General features: G+C 45.4%; 1 protein-coding gene across 1 annotated transcript in view; it reads left to right on the top strand.

Moving 5' to 3' along the window:
- The window catches only part of MAP3K15 (mitogen-activated protein kinase kinase kinase 15), a 148551-nt gene that overhangs the window by 107699 nt on the left and 22526 nt on the right, over positions 1–18326 (top strand). The window contains exons 15-18 of the mRNA XM_032286043.1: positions 1450–1583; positions 4548–4675; positions 7541–7671; positions 7904–8009. Coding sequence (XP_032141934.1) covers positions 1450–1583; positions 4548–4675; positions 7541–7671; positions 7904–8009 — 499 coding nt within the window. The remainder of the gene's footprint in view (positions 1–1449; positions 1584–4547; positions 4676–7540; positions 7672–7903; positions 8010–18326) is intronic.

Genomic DNA, 18326 nt, shown 5'->3' with positions numbered 1-18326 from the left:
TACATCAGATAGTGATGGAGGTCCTTTAGTAATTTTTTTTTTTTTTAAGACAGAGTCTCGCTCTGTCGTCCAGGCTGGAGTGGAGTGCAGTGGTGCAATCTCAGCTCACTGCACCCTCCGCCTCCTGGGTTCAAGCGATTCTTCTGCTTTGGCCTCCCATGTAGCTGGGGCTACAGGCATGTGCCATCATGCCTGGCTAATTTTTATATTTTATTTACTCATTTATTTGGAGGCAGAGTCTTGGTCTGTCACCCAGGCTGGAGTACAGTGGTATCGTCTTGGCTCACTGCAACGTCCATCTCCTGGGTTCAAGTGATTCTCCTGCCTCAGCCTCCTGAGTAGCTGGGATCACAGGCGTGTGCCACCACACCTGGCTAATTTTTTTGTATTTTTAGTAGAGACAGGATTTCTCTATGTTGGCCAGGCTGGTTTTGAATTCCTGACCTCAGGTGATCCACCTGCCTTGGCCTCTCAAAGTGCTGGGATTACAGGCGTGAGTCACCGTGTCTGGCCTAATTTTTTCTATTTTTAGTTGAGACGGGGTTTAGCCATGTTGGCCAGGCTGGTCTTGAGCTCCTGACCTCAGGTGATCCTCCTGCCTCAGCCTCCCAAAGTGCTAGGATTACAGGTGTGAACCACTGTGCCTGGCCAACCCTTTAAGGACTCTTAATTGTCATGAGCATCCCTAGAAGTAGATGGGAAAGGACACCCACATACCCCCAACTATTCCATGTATAAACTGCACTTCTGTAAGTAGATGCAGTGGAGCATGCAAAATAACAGAAAGAATTGATTCCTGCCTCTCTGCTTTGAATAAGTGTTGCTCAGCCTACAGTCACATTTGTTTTAGTCATCGAAAAGAATCAAATGCATCTGTATGTGACAGCTTTTGATGGTAAGATAGGGAAACAAAATAGTAATGCTAATTGTAAATCAAGTGTTTGCACTAGGTGTTTACCGCTAGACCCAGATGCCTGAAAGAGTGGGGAAACCCCAGCATATTTACTTATTGTATTAAGGTAGCTTTAATTATATTGACCTTTAATTCCTTTCTGGGGTATTGAAAGAGATTTGTTTCCTGACAAGTTGATAAGGGATTATGCAGGAAGACACCTATTTTGGGTATTCAGTGTGCTTAGAAGCAGTTTTAAATTGCAGCATTAAAGTGGAAAGGAATTTTCAAAAGTGAGCCATTTATGTTCAAACTGTATTTTTAATTTTCTTGGATTTCATTTCATAAAGTCATACCATGAACATGTGAACAATGGAGAATTCTACCCCTTTAAAGTCATTTAATGAAAAGCACCTAGGCTAAGCACTGTGACTTGCCTGGCACTCAAATAATGTTATTTATATATATATTTAGTTGCTAGACAACCCTGAGGCCCTTAGAGGACTTCTCCGCTACAAGTCGTGTGCCCTTTTGTCCTGTTGTTTTTTCTTCTTCAGTATGAGTATGACCATGATGCAAATGGTGAGAGAGTTGTGTTGGGGAAAGGGACGTATGGGATTGTGTATGCTGGCCGAGATCTGAGCAATCAAGTGCGAATAGCCATCAAAGAAGTCCCGGAGAAAGACAGCAGGCAAGTCCAGGCGGGCCTTCCACTTTTCGGGTGCCATCTCTACACACCAGATTCCATACCCACTGCCGATGGTGTGGAGGAGTTAAGGATGAAAGCATTATGTTATCACAAAACCTGTCATTCTCTTGTAATAGGGGTGGTTTGCTTGCTTTTTTTTTTTTTTTTTTTTTTTTTGGAATGGAGTCTCGCTCTATTGCCTAGGCTGGAGTGCAGTGGCATGATCTCTGCTCACTGCAATCCCTGCCTCCCAGGTTCAAGCGATTCTCATGGCTCAGCCTATAGCTAGGATTACACCACGCCTGGCTGATTTTTTGTATTTTTAGTAGAGATGGGGTTTCACCATGTTGGTCAGGTTGGTCTCAAACTCCTGACCTCAAGTGATCCACCCACCTCAGCCTACCAAAGTGCTGGGATTACAGTTGTGAGCCACTGTGCCCAGCCAGGGTGATCTGCTTTTGTTTTGTGTATTACAGATTGAGAAAATGGAACAACTTCACTTAAGAGGCATGTGGATTGCAGAGGATTATATTTTAAAAGAAAACTTTCATTGTGTTTCCATCCGTCGACTAGGGCTAAAGTTTTACATCTTTTGCATAGTTAGTTGTTTACAAGTATGATTTATATGTATTTTTGAGACGAGCTCTCACTCGTCACTCAAGAAGGAGTGCAGTAGCGGATCGTGGCTCACTGCATTCTCCACCTCCCGGGCTCAAGTGATCTTTCCACCATAGCTGCCCGAGGAGCTGGGACTGTAGACACATGTCATCATGCCTGGCTAATTTTTGAGTGCAAATATAATTTTTAAATGTGAATGAGTTATTTTAAATTCACATTGTAACAGTTGAAAATGGCTATGATTTGTTCAGATGCATCATTGTGGAAAATTACATGCAGTTAAACAAAAATCAGATTTTTGCAGTGCAGACTTTTTCAACATCCTACTCTTCAACCTCACCCGTGGATTTTGGACTATTTTTCTGCCATCAGTACTGCTAATTTATTTCTTTGACTTTTTTTAGTTTTAAAAAATGTTCATTTCTAGCCGGGCACAGTGGATCACACCTGTAATCCCTGTACTTTGGTAGGCTGAGGTGGGCAGATCACTTGAGGTCAAGAGTTCGAGACCAGCCTGGGCAACATGGTGAAACCCCATCTCTACTAAAAATACAAAACTTAGCTAGGCATGGTGGCGCACGCCTGTAGTTCCAGCTAGTTGGAAGGCTGAGGCGTGAGAATCATTTGAACCCAGGAGGCGGAGGCTGCAGTGAGTCAAGATTGCGCGACTGCCCTCCAGCCTGGGTGATAGAGTGAGACCCTGTCTCAAAAAAAAAAAAAGTTCATTTTTTTTTTAAACGTATACCCCCACAGAATTATAAATGAGCGTTGCAATATTGACTGCCAAGTGCTTCTGTAGAGAAGCTACATACACAGTTGGAATTAATCATCCCGTGGTCCACAGGTGTGTCAGACCACAGCTGTACAGTTGCTTTCAGTGCCAAGTGCTGAGGAATATGTGTAAATACCCCTTTATGTGGGTGATCGCTGATATATTGGGGATGAGTTTCAAGGGATTTCTGTCAGCTGTAAGACCCATCATTCATCCATTCATGTGTTTGTTGATTTTCAGTGGGATAGCATGTTATGATACATGAATTATGAGATGGGACCTGAAATGAACTATTTCCATTTCTTCATTTCACCAATAAGAAAATCAAGACTGAGGAAGATTAAATGACTTTCCCAAAAATGCTTAGAAACAAGACTAGGATCCAAGTCTCTTGAGTTCCTCGTCCAGCATCTAGACTCTTTCCTCATGATGGATAAAGGGTTGCATTTGTATATATTTGGGGAAATTGCTGGCATGTACCATCTCCTTCAATTGGTAGCAACAGGCTGAACTTAGGATGACTGCTACCTTCTCTGTGTCAGACTCTGGGCTGGCACTGGGGACCAAAAGGTGACTAGGATAGTGTCCTTTTGGATGACTAGGATAGTGTCCCAGGATGCTGCTGGTTTGGCAGGAAATGCAGATACTTTGCCTGTGAGTGAAAGTGACAAGTGCCATGATAAAGGAGTTCACAGAGTGCTTTTTAGAACACAGAAGAGGAATGAATTACTCTCCTTAGTGAGTTGTGGCAAGTTTGAAAAAAATATATCAACTTTGAGCTGGCCTTTGAGGGATGAGTAGGAGTTTGTTTAGCGGAAAAGGAGGCCTGTGCTGTTGGAAAAACAGAGTTATTAAAACATGAAATTTATTCAGAGAACAGATTGTCTGATATGACTTGAATGGAGGCTGCAGAGCAGTGAAATGCTCTTGAAATGAGGGCAAAAAAAATTTTTTTAAGGCTTAGCCTGAACTGATCTTTGAAAGTCCTTATATATGACATTAAATAGAATGGTCTTGATGTGGAATTTATGTGAGGAAGTGATGTGGTGAAGTGTGTGTTTTAAGAAGAGGTACTATAATGGCCAAGGGTAGGGAATGGATTAAATAGGGCAGACGCTGGGGCTGGGTGGCCCATGAGGTGGCTGCTGTTGTGGTCTGGAGCAACTCTGTAGAATCAGACTAGAGGGCAGCTGAGGACAGAACCTTCCAGAACACCACCTTTCATGGGAGGCAGAGGAAGAGGGGCTGCTGAGAGAAGTAAAGAATGTTTGGTGGGCTCAGGCCCTAACAATAACAGTAGTACCAATAGCAGCCATTCATTGAATATTCACCACATACCAGCTGCTCCACTGAGTGCTTAAGGAAATGGACATGGCTTCCCCTGGCAGTCCTGCATGGCTGTAGGCTTGTCTATCCACCGTCGTACACATGGGAAGTTGAGTGGTCTCATGGAAGCCAGAAGAGAGAGTTTCCAGAAAGGAGGGCTGGGCAGCAGTGAGGCAGGTACTGGTGAGGTGAGATGGGGGTCTAGAGCCCTGGGGTTTGGCATGTGATCCTGGCTCTGCTTTTCCCAATAGATACTCCCAGCCTCTGCACGAGGAGATCGCCCTGCACAAGTACCTTAAGCACCGCAATATCGTTCAGTACCTGGGCTCTGTTTCAGAGAACGGCTACATTAAGATATTTATGGAGCAGGTGCCTGGAGGTGAGTAGTCGCTGTGTTCTCCTCTCACATTCTGAAAATCACTACAACATGGGTAGCATTTGTTGTCCTGCCATTTACAAAACGACAGACCCCTAAGCCAGGCCTGGAGGGTGCCTGTACTCCCAGCTACTTGGGAGGCCGAGTTGGGAGGATCACTTGAGCCCACGAGGTCAAGGCTGCAGTGTGCCGTGATCGCAGCACTGCATTCCAGCCTGGGTGACAGAGCAAAAGCCCATCACTCTAAAAACAACAAAACAAAAAAGCAACAGACCTTTTAGATGTTGGAAAGTTGGATACTTTCCAAATGTCATATAAGCAGTCTATTTCTGGTTTCTTGATATGGTTTGTTCAACCCACAAATATTCATTGACTGTCTACGGAGAAAACATAGTCTTTGGCCTTGAGACCTTCCCAGTCTAGGAGTTTAAAGATGAGTTTGGGCAAGGGTGCAGAAGAGGGAACATAGGTTTTAAAAGTGACAATGCAAAATAGCTTTTTGATAATGAAATCAAGCAGCAGTGTTTTATCCACAAAAATCCCTGAATGCAAGAGATAGGGCACGGGAGGGGTGTTCCTGGGATCTGGAGCCAGACCATCTAGTTTGAATCAGTTCCTCCATTCACAGGCTGTGTGACCTCAGGCAAATTTTCACCTCTCTGTGCCTTCAGTGTTCTGTTGGAATAAATGAATGGTAAAATTAGAGTAATAATTTCTGGGATAACATTAGCCCTGTCTCAGTGGGCTGTTGGGTGGATTCTGCCTGGCAGAGAACAAGACCTCAGTAAGTGCTCATTAAAATAATAAAATCAATCAAACTCTTTAATTAAATAATGATAGTTATTATCTGAATACAGACGTTAAAACTTGAGTTGGAAATCTGCATTCATTCATTCATTCAGCCGACAGTTATTAAAAGCCTGCTATTACAGGAAGAGTCTTAAGTATATTCATTAAGAGCCAAGCAGTCAGTCAGGTACAGTGGCTCATACTTGTAATCTCAGCACTTTGGGATGCCAAGGTGGGTGGATCACTTGAGGCCAGGAGTTCGAGACCAGCCTGGCCAACCTGGTGAAACCCGCTTTCTACTAAAAGTACAAAAAATTAGCCAGGTGTGGTGGCATGCGCCTGTAGTCCCAGCTACTCGGGAGGCTGAGGCACCAGAATCGCTTGAACCCAGGAGGTGGAGGTTGCAGTGGGCCAAGATCACACCACTGCACTCCAGCCTGGGTGATACAGTGAGACCCTGTCTCCAAAAAAAAAAAAAAAAGTCAGGCAGTGCGCTAGATTTTCAGGGATAAATGAAGTAGTTTCTTTTCCCCTCAAGTTGCTCATAGTCTAGCAGAAAACTTGTCCATTGCTTTTTTTTTTTTTTTTTTTTTTTTTTTGAGTCAGAGTCTCCGTCTGTTGCCAAGGCTGGAGTGCAGTGGCACGATCTCAGCTCACTACACCCTCTGCCTCCCGGGTTCAAGCAATTCTCACTGCCTCAGCCTCCCCAGTAGCTGGGATTACAGGTGCCCGCCACCATGCCTGGCTAATTTTTATATTTTTAGTAGAGATGAGGTTTTGCCATGTTGACCAGGCTGGTTTTGAACGCCTGAGCTCAGGAGATCTGCCTGCCTTGGCCTCCCAAAGTTCTGGGATTACAGGCATGAGCCACTACACGTGGCCGTTACTCTTCTCATTAGTTGATACCTCATCCCAGGTTTTAGGTTTAAGGGTATCGACAGAATTAGAGACATGTGTTCATCCACTTTGACAGATGGAGAAACCAAGGTAGATCAAGGTCCTGTAACATTGGGTAAGTGGGAAGCTGAGACCAGCCGATGTCTGAGGGCCTGTTCCTGCCAGTGGACAGGATGCCCTGCAGCTCACATGATGTCCTTTGAGACATGTGGTCCAAGTATCCTGAAGGGAGTTTTTCTTTTGGCCCAAATGTTCAGTGTTTAATAGCGTAATTGGGGGAAGTGGTTGTTATTTAAGACAGTCCCGCCCTGTGACCTGCCTCTCTGGCTTTCTCACACTGAGGACAGAGGCCCATCTTCCTCCATTCCTAGTCCTTGTTACTCTAAAGGGCCCTTCACTCTGGACCTGTCTACCTCTGATTCCAGGAAAGATATAAAATGTGGCTTTGACCCAAGCAGAATGGCTGAGACAGACCTCCTGTAAACAAGTTTCGTGGGACCTCCGTTATCTGCGCCAGCAGGCTGTGACCCTCGAGTTTAGAGAGCATTGTTTCACCCTCCTAACTTCACGCAGCTGAACAGAGCTAAACCCACAATTGGCCCCCAGTGAATTTCAGGGGGCACAAGGGGTTCGTGTTCACCCTCCGCCTCTGGTCATGTTCATGTTCTGAATTGCTTCCAGTTCATTCCCTGGCTGTAGCTATAGAGGGGAGGAAATACACTACATTTAGCCCAGATCCGATGGTCTTGGTTTAAACGCTTGTGTTAGGTTAGAAACCTCACCTCACTTCATTTCCCTGAATTCTTTTTTTTTTTTTTTTTTTTTTTGAGGCAGCGTCTTGCTCTGTCGCTAGGTGCCTGGCTGGAGTGCAGTGGCATGATCTCGGCTCACTGCAACCTCCACCTCCTGGGTTCAAGCAATTCTCCTGCCTCAGCCTCCTGAGTAGCTGGGACTACTAGGGCGTGCCACCACGCCCAGCTAATTTTTGTATTTTTTAATAGAGACGGGGTTTCACCATGTTGGCCAGGATGCTCTCGATCTCTTGACCTCGTGTTCCACCCGCCTCGGCCTCCCAAAGTGCTAGGATTACAGGCGTGGGCCACCCATGCCCGACCTCATTTCCCTGAACTCTTATCATTGAATCTTTCTCATCCTGATAAGCTTTTTGCTGTGACTCTCTAGGAAGCCTTTCTGCTCTTTTGCGATCCAAATGGGGGCCGATGAAGGAACCAACGATCAAGTTTTACACCAAACAGATCCTGGAGGGCCTTAAGTATCTCCATGAAAACCAGATCGTGCACAGAGACATAAAGGTATTTGCTTTTCTAAGCTGATGAAGTTGCCTTTGCTTGTATCAGATCATGAGAGCTGTGGGTGGTGTCTGCTGAGTGACTGGTTGATGGAGGGGTATGATTCAGCATGACCATCCCCAAAATGCAAAGTTCGGTTTTCCTAGAGACTTGTGACAGCTTCTCAAGGTCCATATCTGTTTCATATGAGTTTGTTTCAACCTGTCTTTTAAGCACTTGATGTTCTTTTCCAAAGGGCGATAATGTTCTGGTGAACACCTACAGTGGAGTGGTGAAAATCTCTGATTTTGGGACCTCGAAACGTCTTGCGGGTGTAAACCCCTGCACAGAGACTTTTACTGGTGAGTGGACCAGAGCTTGGCATGGGGTGCCCATCCCAGAGTTAGGCTTTCAGTATAAGCTGTGACTGTTCAGCAGTTACTTACTGAGCACCTTCTTGGAGCACAGTGAGCAATAGATACTTGAAGTGGACAGTGTATCATCCCCAACTTCAAATTGTTTTAACTTTATCATACTGATGCAGCTAGCTAGCTACTTGTGGCAAGATTGCCCTACTTCTTCTTCTTTGTCATCCAAAAATTGGGTAGATGTAGTGCTCTGCAAAGGTTTTTTTTCTTTTCTTTTCTTTGAAACAGAGTCTCGTTCTGTAGTCCAGGCTGGAGTGCGGTGGTGTGATCTCGACTCACTGCAGCCTCCACCTCCTGGTTCAAGTGATTCACATGCCTCAGCCTCCCGAGTAGCTGGGATTATAGGCGTCCACGACCATGCCTGGCTAATTTTTGTAATTTTGATCGAGATGGGGTTTCACCATGTTGGCCAGGGGCTGATCTAGAACTTCTGACCTCAAGTGATTCGCCCACCTTGGCCTCCCAAAGTGCTGAAATTACATGTGTGAGAGCCACTGTGCCTGGCCTCTGTTTAGGTTTTCTGAAGCTTCCTCAACCAATCAGCAAGATGGCAGCACATCTCTTTAAAGTTAATAGCCCATAATTTGAAATCATGGGTAATGCTGCATAACAATATTCCTCAGACAACTGATTAAGACATTTTATTGGTCTGTCATAAAAATAGCCTGTTACCACAATGAATTCTGGTACCTCGTGTTTTGATATGATTGTGTTTCCCAGAGAGGCTATTCTTCCAGGGGAATGTGGTATTCTAAGTGATTTTGAGGAATTGGATTTTCTTGTCCATGTGTTGATGATGGAGTAAGTTGAGCATTGACAGGGGCTGGGTTCAAATGGTGGTGTAAAATTATCAACTAGTTTCACAGTTGCAAGACCAGTAAGTAGAGTGATGGTCAGAAGCTGCCTTTGGCTTTTGGAAATGCCTGCTGAAACCTGACTAATAACAAGAACTTTGATCCTTGGAAAGAAGTTCTGATTTTTGATTAAGTAAAGGTTTATAGTCCCCCAAGGAGTAACAGAAAGATCACAAAGATCTTGCTTGATAGAATTATGAAACAGCTGGGGCCTGGGACAGTGGCTTGCGCCGGTAATCTCAGCACTTAATGTAAGAGGTCAAGATGGGAGGACCACTTGAAGCCAGGAGTGCAAGACCTGCCTGGTCAACATAGTGAGACCCCATTGCTTAAAAAACAATTCTGAAACGGCTTTCATAGGCTGTGCACTTTGTGAGACTGAGGCAGGAGGATCTTGCTTGAGCTCAGGAGTTCAAGACCAGCCTGGGCAACATAAGGAGAACCCCATCTCTACAAAAAATAAATAATAATTCTGTATTAATATGATATATCATCTATAATATATATTATAGATAGTTATATATTATAGATAACATATAACTTGCAACTTTGTCATAGCAATGTACTTAGCCAGCTACTTGTGGCAACAAGATTGCCCTTTCTTCTTTGTCATCCAAAAGATGGGTAGATGTATATTATATATCACATATTACATATGATGTATATATGTTATATATACATATTATGTAATAATATGCATATTATATAATAATAATTATTGTTACTAGCTGTGTGTGTGCCTGTGTTCCCAGCTACTAAGGAGGCTGAGGTGCTTGAGCCTGGGAGGTCAAGGCTGCAGTGAGCTGTGATTGTGCCACTGCACTCCAGCCTGGGTGACAGAGCGAGACTCTGTTTCAAAAAAACAAAGAAAAGAAAAGAAAAAAGAAACAGCTCTTACAATAATATAGCTCAGAAATGAACTATAAAAGATGGGTGACTGTTCGCTATCTCTGCAGTCACCAAAGCTTTAGAGTAGACAGCTTGGGTCTTACTTTTGGTGAATAATGTCTCAGCTTTGAAAGACTTTGTCAACGAGAGAGTTGTTGTGTGTCAGCCACTGGACACCCACAGTGGAGACAGATTCACCATCGAAAAAGAATTGTAATACATCACAAAATGACTTCTCACTTGTAACACAAGGGGAAGTAAGCACATGTGCCTGAAAATGGGAAAATATTATACCAGGGTCACTATCAGAATCTCCCAAAGAAAGAGTGCATTGAATTTTCATTCATTGTTTCTGGTGTAAATATACATCTATCAATATGTGTATGTGAATATGTATGTATGACTAGCACTTTATTTTCTTTTAGCATTTTACTACCCTAATTGAAAATGACTTGCATCCTCCTCTTTGGAAGCCAATTAGCTTAGCAATACATAGCAAGAGGGGCTCTGATATGACAAGGAGTTATTTCAAGACATAAAACCCCCAACAATTTATCTCATAATTAGCATCCCTGAGGAGGAAAAAAACTCACAAAGAAAACACATGCATAATTCATCCTTGCATATCGCATTTCCCAAGTAATTGGCTTGGGGAGGCGCAGATTTTACATTGCAGGAGAATGCAGGGGTGTTCGGGGGAGAATGAAGACGGGGTCTCATTTTGGTTAGGAAATTCCCCCGCATATAATTGCTCTTTGCAAAATAGAGCAGTTCTGTAGCTGGCTGATGCAGAAGTCTGGGTGGTGGTTGCTCAGCCTGGCAGGAGAACCAGAGGGTTTCAGGCAACTTCCTGGCCTGGAGCCCTCCCCTCCTGTGTTCCTCTGAAGGGTTTGCCCCACACATGGGAACCTGCGAGAACAGGAGGAAGGGCCGTTGTAGCCAGGGTTGGCCCTGCCTTGTCTTTTTTTTTTTTTAATAGCCTTATCAACGTATAGCTGACATATCATCAAAGCACCCATTAGAAGTGCCCAATTCATTGGTTTTCAGTAAATTCACTGAGTTGCTTGGCCATCACCATGATCCAGGGTCTGAACCTAGCAGATCCCTGTGCCCCTTGGAATTCAATCCCCATTCCCACCCCAGCCCCAGCTCATCACTTTTCTACTTTGCTGTGTTTGTGTGGCTTTGCCTGTTGTGGATATTCATACGCATGGATGTGGGGTTTTGCACTTGGGGTTTTGCATCTACCTTCTTGTACTTTGAGTCATGTTTTTGCAGTTCCTCCATGCAATGGTATGTATGGGTACTTCGTTGTTCTTCAGGGCCGAATAGCGTTCCATTGTGTGGAGAACCACGTTTTGTTCATCCATTTACCAGTTAATAGTCATTTGGGATTGTTTCCACTTTTTGGCCACTGTGTATAATGCTGCTGTGGATATTCACATACAAAGCCTATGTGAACATGTGTTTTCTGCCCTCTTGGGTAGATACCTAGGAGGGGAACTCGGGATAGGAACTCTGTTCTCTTCCGGCTGCAAACATTGTTGGTTCAAATACTGGCTCAACCACTTGCTAGCTGTGTGACCTTGGGCACGTTACTTGACCTCCACGTGCCTCAGTTGCTTCATAAGTAAAATAGAAATGCTACCCATAGGGCTTTTATTAGGGTAAATGAGTTATTGATGAAGTGCTTTGACTGGTACCTGGCACATAGCAGGTGCAATTGAAGTGTTTGCTAATTAAATACTCACTTGTACTCAGAAGTCATGGGTTATTAGAGCTGAAAGGAGCCTTTAAGAGAACTGAGTTTATGTGCGTAACAAACGTGTTGAACCCATTGGACTCAAAGGGTGTAATCACAAAAGCAAGTGGATTTTTCTCTCCCACTTTTCCTCCTGCCCGGGGCGGGAGTTCTTTCCTTGGACTTCTCCAGCCACCCTTACATAACAGAGAAAGTCATAATGACACTTGAAGGGGCACACACAGTCTGAATTCAGGAATTAAAAAGGATTCATCACTTGAACCCAGGAGGTGGAAGTTGCATGAGCCAAGATCGTGCCACTGCGTTCCAGCCTGGGCTACAGAGCAAGACCCTGTCTCAAAAACAAACAAACAAACAAAGGATTCAGGATAACATACTGATCAATGCGCTGTTCCTCATTCAAAAGGCAGACTCCTCTCCCCTCTCCCCGCAGGCAGTGACCTGTGGTCAGGAGCAGGGTGTTGGCTTTTTCTCCCTAATCACCAGCTGCAGGAAGGAGAGGGCAGGGGCAGGGAAAGTTGTCACCTGACTAGCACGGTTGGAAGCTGGCTTTGCGCACTGTAGGCCTGGCCGATGTTTATCTTCCCTTGCTGGCTCCCTCTGGATGTAACTTCTGTGTCCTGGGCTGGGGTCTGCCCTTTGGCTGACTGCCCCTTCCCCCAGTCATTTACCCCTTACATTATATCCTCCATCTCGGGATTCGGGCTGTGGAAGACTGCGTTTGAGCAGGAATTCCTTTCCTTTTTTTTCTTTTCTTTATTTTTTATTGGGCAGCCCCTGGAACCAGACTATGTTCTGAGAGAGACTCCCAGGATTCCTTTTTAAAAGACCGTAGGCTGGGTGCAGTGGCTCATGCCTATAATCCCAACACTCTGGGAGGCCGAGGTGGGAGGATGGCTTGAGCTCAGGAGTTTGAGACCAGCCTGGCCAACATACTGAGCCCCTGTCTCTACCAAAAATATAAAAATTAGCTGGGTGTGGTGGTGTGCACTTGTAGTTCCAGCTACTCGGGAGGCTGAGGTGAGAGGATCACTGAAGCCCAGGAGAATGAGGCTGCAGTGAGCCATGATTGTGCCACTGCACTCCAGCCTCGGTGACAGAGTGAGACCCTGTCAGTTAATCAGTCAATCAAATAAATAATAAAGATAAAAGATAAACCCTAAGCCAGTATTTCTACAGTAGGTCCCACATCTGGTGTCTGGGGTTCATGCAGCTTCAACGCACTGTTGAGAGGGTGTAGCAGTGTCCCCAGACCTCACAGTCCCCTGTCTGCTGCTGGGAGCTACCGTTGCTCCCTTGGGAGCCAGTCCACTGTGCGGTTTACCTGCAGGAATATATTCACATGGAGCTTAGAGTTGGCTCAGTGAAGCCCCCTTCAAAGGCTTTGGGTTAGGAACAAGTGGCACCCCCTTCCCACCAGGCTCATCCTGTGGGCAGGTCGGCTAGGGTAGTCCCTGGGACCGTGGGAAAATCGTACCTTACTTCTCTTTTCTGTACTTGATTAATATGAAATTTTGAAATTTGGGCTCTAATGGTATCTCCAGGGGCCTGTGGAAGATGTGATAATCCAGAGTTGGTATTGAGTGGCTCGAGTCGCCCTGGGCCCACACCCTTGTGGGACAGTCCTGCCCCAACTCCTGTAACTTGGGAGAGGGTAGGCAGCGCAGCACAGCTCTCTCTATAGAAGCTGCCTCAGCACCAGCCCCAAAACTACTCTCTCAACTTTCTTAGTCCCTTGATCGGAATAGAAGGCCGCTGGGCCTCAGTGATAAACTGTTGTCTTCTGCTGTGTATCTTCTTTGCTGGTAATCTGAAAATCCTATCGACAGTTATCCAGGAGCCCCCAGTGGATTGTATGCCCTAGTGGGGCTGAGTCAGTGCCTATGGGTCTTCTTGTCCCCTTGTTCTAAACTGCACCACTGCACCGGTGTAGGTACCTAAGAGCCATAGCTGGCAGTGACCAAGCTGTGTGTGGTAGGCCATACCTTGGAGGAGATATAATTTAGAGAGCATATGGCACCCCAGGAGAGCCAGATTTTTTTTTTAAACCAAGTCTCGCTCTGTTGCCCACACTGGAGTGCAGTAGCACGATCGCAACTCACCGCAACCTCCGCCTCCCAGATGCAAATGATCCTCCTGCCTCAGCCTCCTGAGTAGCCGGGACCACAGGCACACGCCACCATGCCTGGCTAATTTATGTGTGTGTGTGTGTGTGTGTGTGTGTGTGTGTGTGTGTGTGTGTGTGTGTGTGTATGTATGTATTTTTTTTTTGAGACAAAGTCTCGCTCTTATTGCCCAGATTGGAGTGCAGTGGCGTGATCTCGGCTCACTTACAACCTCCACCTCCCTGGTTCAAATGATTCTCCTGCCTCGGCCTCCCAAGTAGCTGGGATTACAGGCATGTGCCACCTGGCTAATCTTTTGTATTTTTAGTAGAGACGGGGTTTCTCCATGTTGGTCAGGCTGGTTTCAAACTCCCAACCTCAGGTGATCTGCCCGCCTCGGCCTCCCAAAGTTCTGGGATTACAGGCGTGAGCCACCGTGCCCGACCTAATTTTTGTATTTTTAGTTGAGATGGGATTTCACCACGTTGGCCAGGCTGATCTCGAACTCCTGACTTTAAGCAGTCAGCCTGCTTCAACTCCCAAAGTTCTGGAATTGCAGGCGTGAGCCACCATGCCTGGCCTATGAGAGCCAGATTTAAGGCAACCCAATTTTCCAGGATTTGTGCATGATTCAGACGCCCCACAATGCCATCTTCACTTGCTTTTCTTGACAGAATCCAGCCTTTGGGATAGCTAAGGTACACACCAAATAGGCATCCCACCAGGGGATGTTCCCTTGAGTATTGGAAATAGTTGTGTGTATCCATCTCTCTCTCTCGGCTGTGCTGAGAGTGGATGGTTACCCTGTGAATACAGTAGTGAACAAAATAGAGCACCCAGTTTTCCATTATTGCCCTGTACCTTCCAGTTATATGGAAAGAAGCTCCAATATGGCTTTGGAAATCCTTACAACTGCAGCTGCTATTCGGGCAGCTTTGTTTGCAGCAGGGCTTCTTGATGTAGCATATAGATCAGTGCTGTTATGGCGTGTGGTTGTGAACTTGGAGGTAGAAGACATGGGTTCTAGCTTAAGTGAATCCTTTAGCCTCTCTCAACCTCAGTTACCTCCTGTGTAAAGTAGGAATAGTGGTAGATGGTGCTTCCTCTGCCTCACCTCCCAGAGTCATTTGAGGCAGATGGACAAAGCTATGTGGAGACACTTGGTGTAAGCCATCAAATGCTCACCAGAAGTCAGAATTTGTGGCAAGCAGCCTCCAAAATGACCCCCAATGATCCCTACCCCTGTTAGTCACACCGTTGCTTGGTTCCCTCCCTTCGAATGTGGACTGTACTTAGCAACTTGCTTCTAATGATTAGGAAGAAGTAGGACTGATGGTGTGTGACCTGGAGGCTAGGTCATAAAAGGCAGTGTGCCATTCCTCTTTCTACCAAGGGATTAGTCCCTTGGCAGAGGGGTAGTTTGCGAATATTGTCTCCCATTCTGTTGGATCACTCTCTCTGAGGGATGCCATGCCTCAAGCCAGTCCTATGGAGGATCCCATGTGGTGAAAAACTGAAGCCTCCCACTAGCTCCATCCTTAGTGAGTGAGCTTGGAAAATGATCCTCCAGCCCCAGTCCAGCCTTCAGATGACTGTAGCCCCAGCTGACATCTGGACTGTAACTTCCTGGGAGACCCTGAGCCAGGTCCAGCCAGCTAGCCAGTTGCTCCTGGGTTTCAACCCATAGAAACTGTGTAAGACCTATTTGTTGTTTGAGCCGATAGATTTGGGGGATCATTCCTTAAACAGCAATAAATAATATGAATATTATTATTGACTCCTTTCCTTTAGAAAGACATTCACCATGGCTCCATATAAAGAAATCTGCAAATTTATTTTTAACTTTTGTGGGTACATATTAAGTGTATGTTTATGGAATATAGACTATTTTGATACGGGCGTGCAGTATGTAATAATCGCATCAGGGTAAATTAGGCATTCATTACCTCAGGCATTTATCCTTTGTGTTACAAACAATCCAGTTATGCTCTTTTCATTTTTTTAACATACCTTTTTTTTTTTTTGAGACAAAGTCTCCCATCCACCCAAGCTGGAGTACGGTGGCAAGATCTCGGTTCACTGCAGCCTCACTTCCTGGGCTAAGGTGATCCTCCCACCTCAGCCTCCCAAGTATCTGGGACTACAGGTGCACACCACCAGACCTGGTTAATTTTTTGTACTTTTTTAGTAGAGAGGGGGCCTCCCTCTGTTGCCTAGGCTGGTCTCAAACTCCTGGGCTCAAGTGATCCCCCTGCCTTGGCCTCCCAAAGTGCTGGGATTACAGGCATGAGCCACCAGGCCCAGCCAAAACGTATTGACTATAGTCACCCTGTTGTGCTATCAAATACTAGATCTTATTCATTCTTTTTCTTTTTTTTTTTTGTACCCACTAACCATCCCCACCTTACCCCAGCCCCCACTGCCCTTCCCAGCCTCTGGTCACCATCCGCCTACTCTCTGTGTCCCTGAGTACAATTGTTTTGATTTTTAGCTCCCACAAAAAAGTGAGAACATGCAATGTTTCTCTTTCTATGCCTGGCTTATTTCACTTAACGTAATCATCTCCAGTTCCATCCATGTTGTTGCAGATGACAGAATCTCATCCTTTTTGATGACTAAATACTACTCCATTGTGTATATGTAGCACATTTTCTTTATCCATTCATCTGTTGATGGACACTTAGATTGCCTCCAAATCTCAGCTGTTGTAAACAGTGCCACAGCAAACATGGGAGTATAGATATCTCTTGGATATCCTGATTTCCTTTCTTTTGGGCATATATCTAGGAGTGGGATTGCCAGATCCTATGACAACTCTGTTTTGAGTTTTTGGAGGAACCTCCAAACTGTTCTCCATCGTGATTACACTAATTTACATTCTCGCCAACAGTGTGCAAGTGTTCCCTTTTCTCCACGTCCTCGCCGACGTTTGCTCTTGCCTGTCTGTTGGGTGTCAGCTGTTTTCACTGCGTGAGATGCTATCTCCTTGTGGTTTTGATTTGCATTTCTCTGATGATTGGTGATGTTGAGTACCCTTTCGTATGCCTGTTGCCATTTGTATGTCTTCTTTTGAGAAATGTCTATGCATTTCTCAAAATGTCTATGCATTTGCCCATTTTTGATCAAATTATTAGACTTTTTTCTTGTAGAGCTGTTTAAGCTCCTTACATATTCTGGTTATTAGTCCCTGGGCAGAGGGGCAGTTTGCAAATATTTTCTCCCATTCTCTGTGTTGTCTCTTCACTTTGCTGTTTCCTTTGCTGTGCAAAATCTCCAAATTTAAAATTAAGCAGACTAAGTAGGCTTCAATTAAGAAATAACTGTACCAGGACGGACATCTATTTGACTGGGGCCAATTAGCCATTGACATTTGGTTTAGCGTTTTTTTCTACTGCTGGATACATCTCTAAATATATTCTCTTGCTCTTTGAAGAAATAAATTGAGTGATTATATTAGAGTTTGGGCAGAAAAACAAAAATAACCCCACTTATTTCCACAGAGAGAATTAAACAGAAATAACTGTTTTCTGGGTATTGAAAACCAAAAAGGCAGAAAGGGAGGCCCTGAGGTGTCAGGAATCTCATACCCCTGGGGCTTGGGGGCAGATGGGAGGGTGGGATTAGAAGTTGTTGAGAGGAAGTGTCACCAGGCTGGAGTAAGTACCTCTGAGGGGCAGGATGAGGCTGGTTCTGGAAGTATGAGGTGACACAGAGCTGGAGACTGGGGCCAACGGAGGGTCCAGCTCGAAGCTTAGGGCCACAGCAAGTACCTAGCAGGTCTCGGCTCCCTCCCCCATCCTTCCAGGGGTTCCCTTTAGCGCCACCTGGTTGCAGAGCCCTAATGGGGAGCTGCAGGCGAAGCAGAGCCCCAGACTCAGTATCGCAGAGCAGAGCTGAGAGCGGATCGCTTCATAAGCAGCACGGTGTCAGATCCTTCCTCAATTATGGATTCGTTAGAAGGCACATTCCCTGCCAGGACCTCTCCCTCTGTTACTCACAGCAGCAAGAGCCCATAGGGGATATTGTGTCACCGGACGTTCCCTTCCTGGGGCTCTGGGATTTCCTAACAGGGCGTCAAGTGTAATGCGCCGCCATGTTGCCCAACTCTGCAACTCACTGAACACTTCCCCGCCAGGGCATCAGCTCTGGGGACCAAAGTCATCATTTGTGCCGCACCGATCTGTTGTGCTCACTGATACAACCCGATTCATATTGAAACTTATATTTAAGTCATTTGGAATTGCATAAAATTAAAACTTGAAAATGGATTTCTTCAGTCTCGCTAGCCACATTTCAAGGCCCCAACAGTCAAATATATGAGCGTAGTGACTGCCACATTGAACCACACAGAACAGAATGTTGCCATCATCGCCGCACATTCTGTCCATCACAGCTGCCCCTAGAGTCTTTCAAATGGTCATGGGAAGAATGCTATTAAGACATTGCATCTTCCAGAGAGGGGCGTAGTAGGTAGCTTCTCCAAACTTTCTTTTTAGCCAGTGTGCCCTTTGCTTTATTATGATTTTGTTTTTGTTTTTGAGATGGAGGCTTGCTCTGTCACCCAGGCTGGAGTACAGTGGCATGATCTCAGCTTACTATAACCTGTGCTTCCCAGGTTCAAGCGATTCTCCTGTCTCAGCCT

Source organism: Sapajus apella, unplaced genomic scaffold (assembly GCF_009761245.1).
Source record: "Sapajus apella isolate SASKATOON/1434 unplaced genomic scaffold, GSC_monkey_1.0 scaffold17, whole genome shotgun sequence".
Lineage (NCBI taxonomy): Eukaryota > Metazoa > Chordata > Mammalia > Primates > Cebidae > Sapajus > Sapajus apella.
Note: the sequence above shows the minus strand (reverse complement) of the source record. Positions and strands in the feature narration are given on the sequence as shown.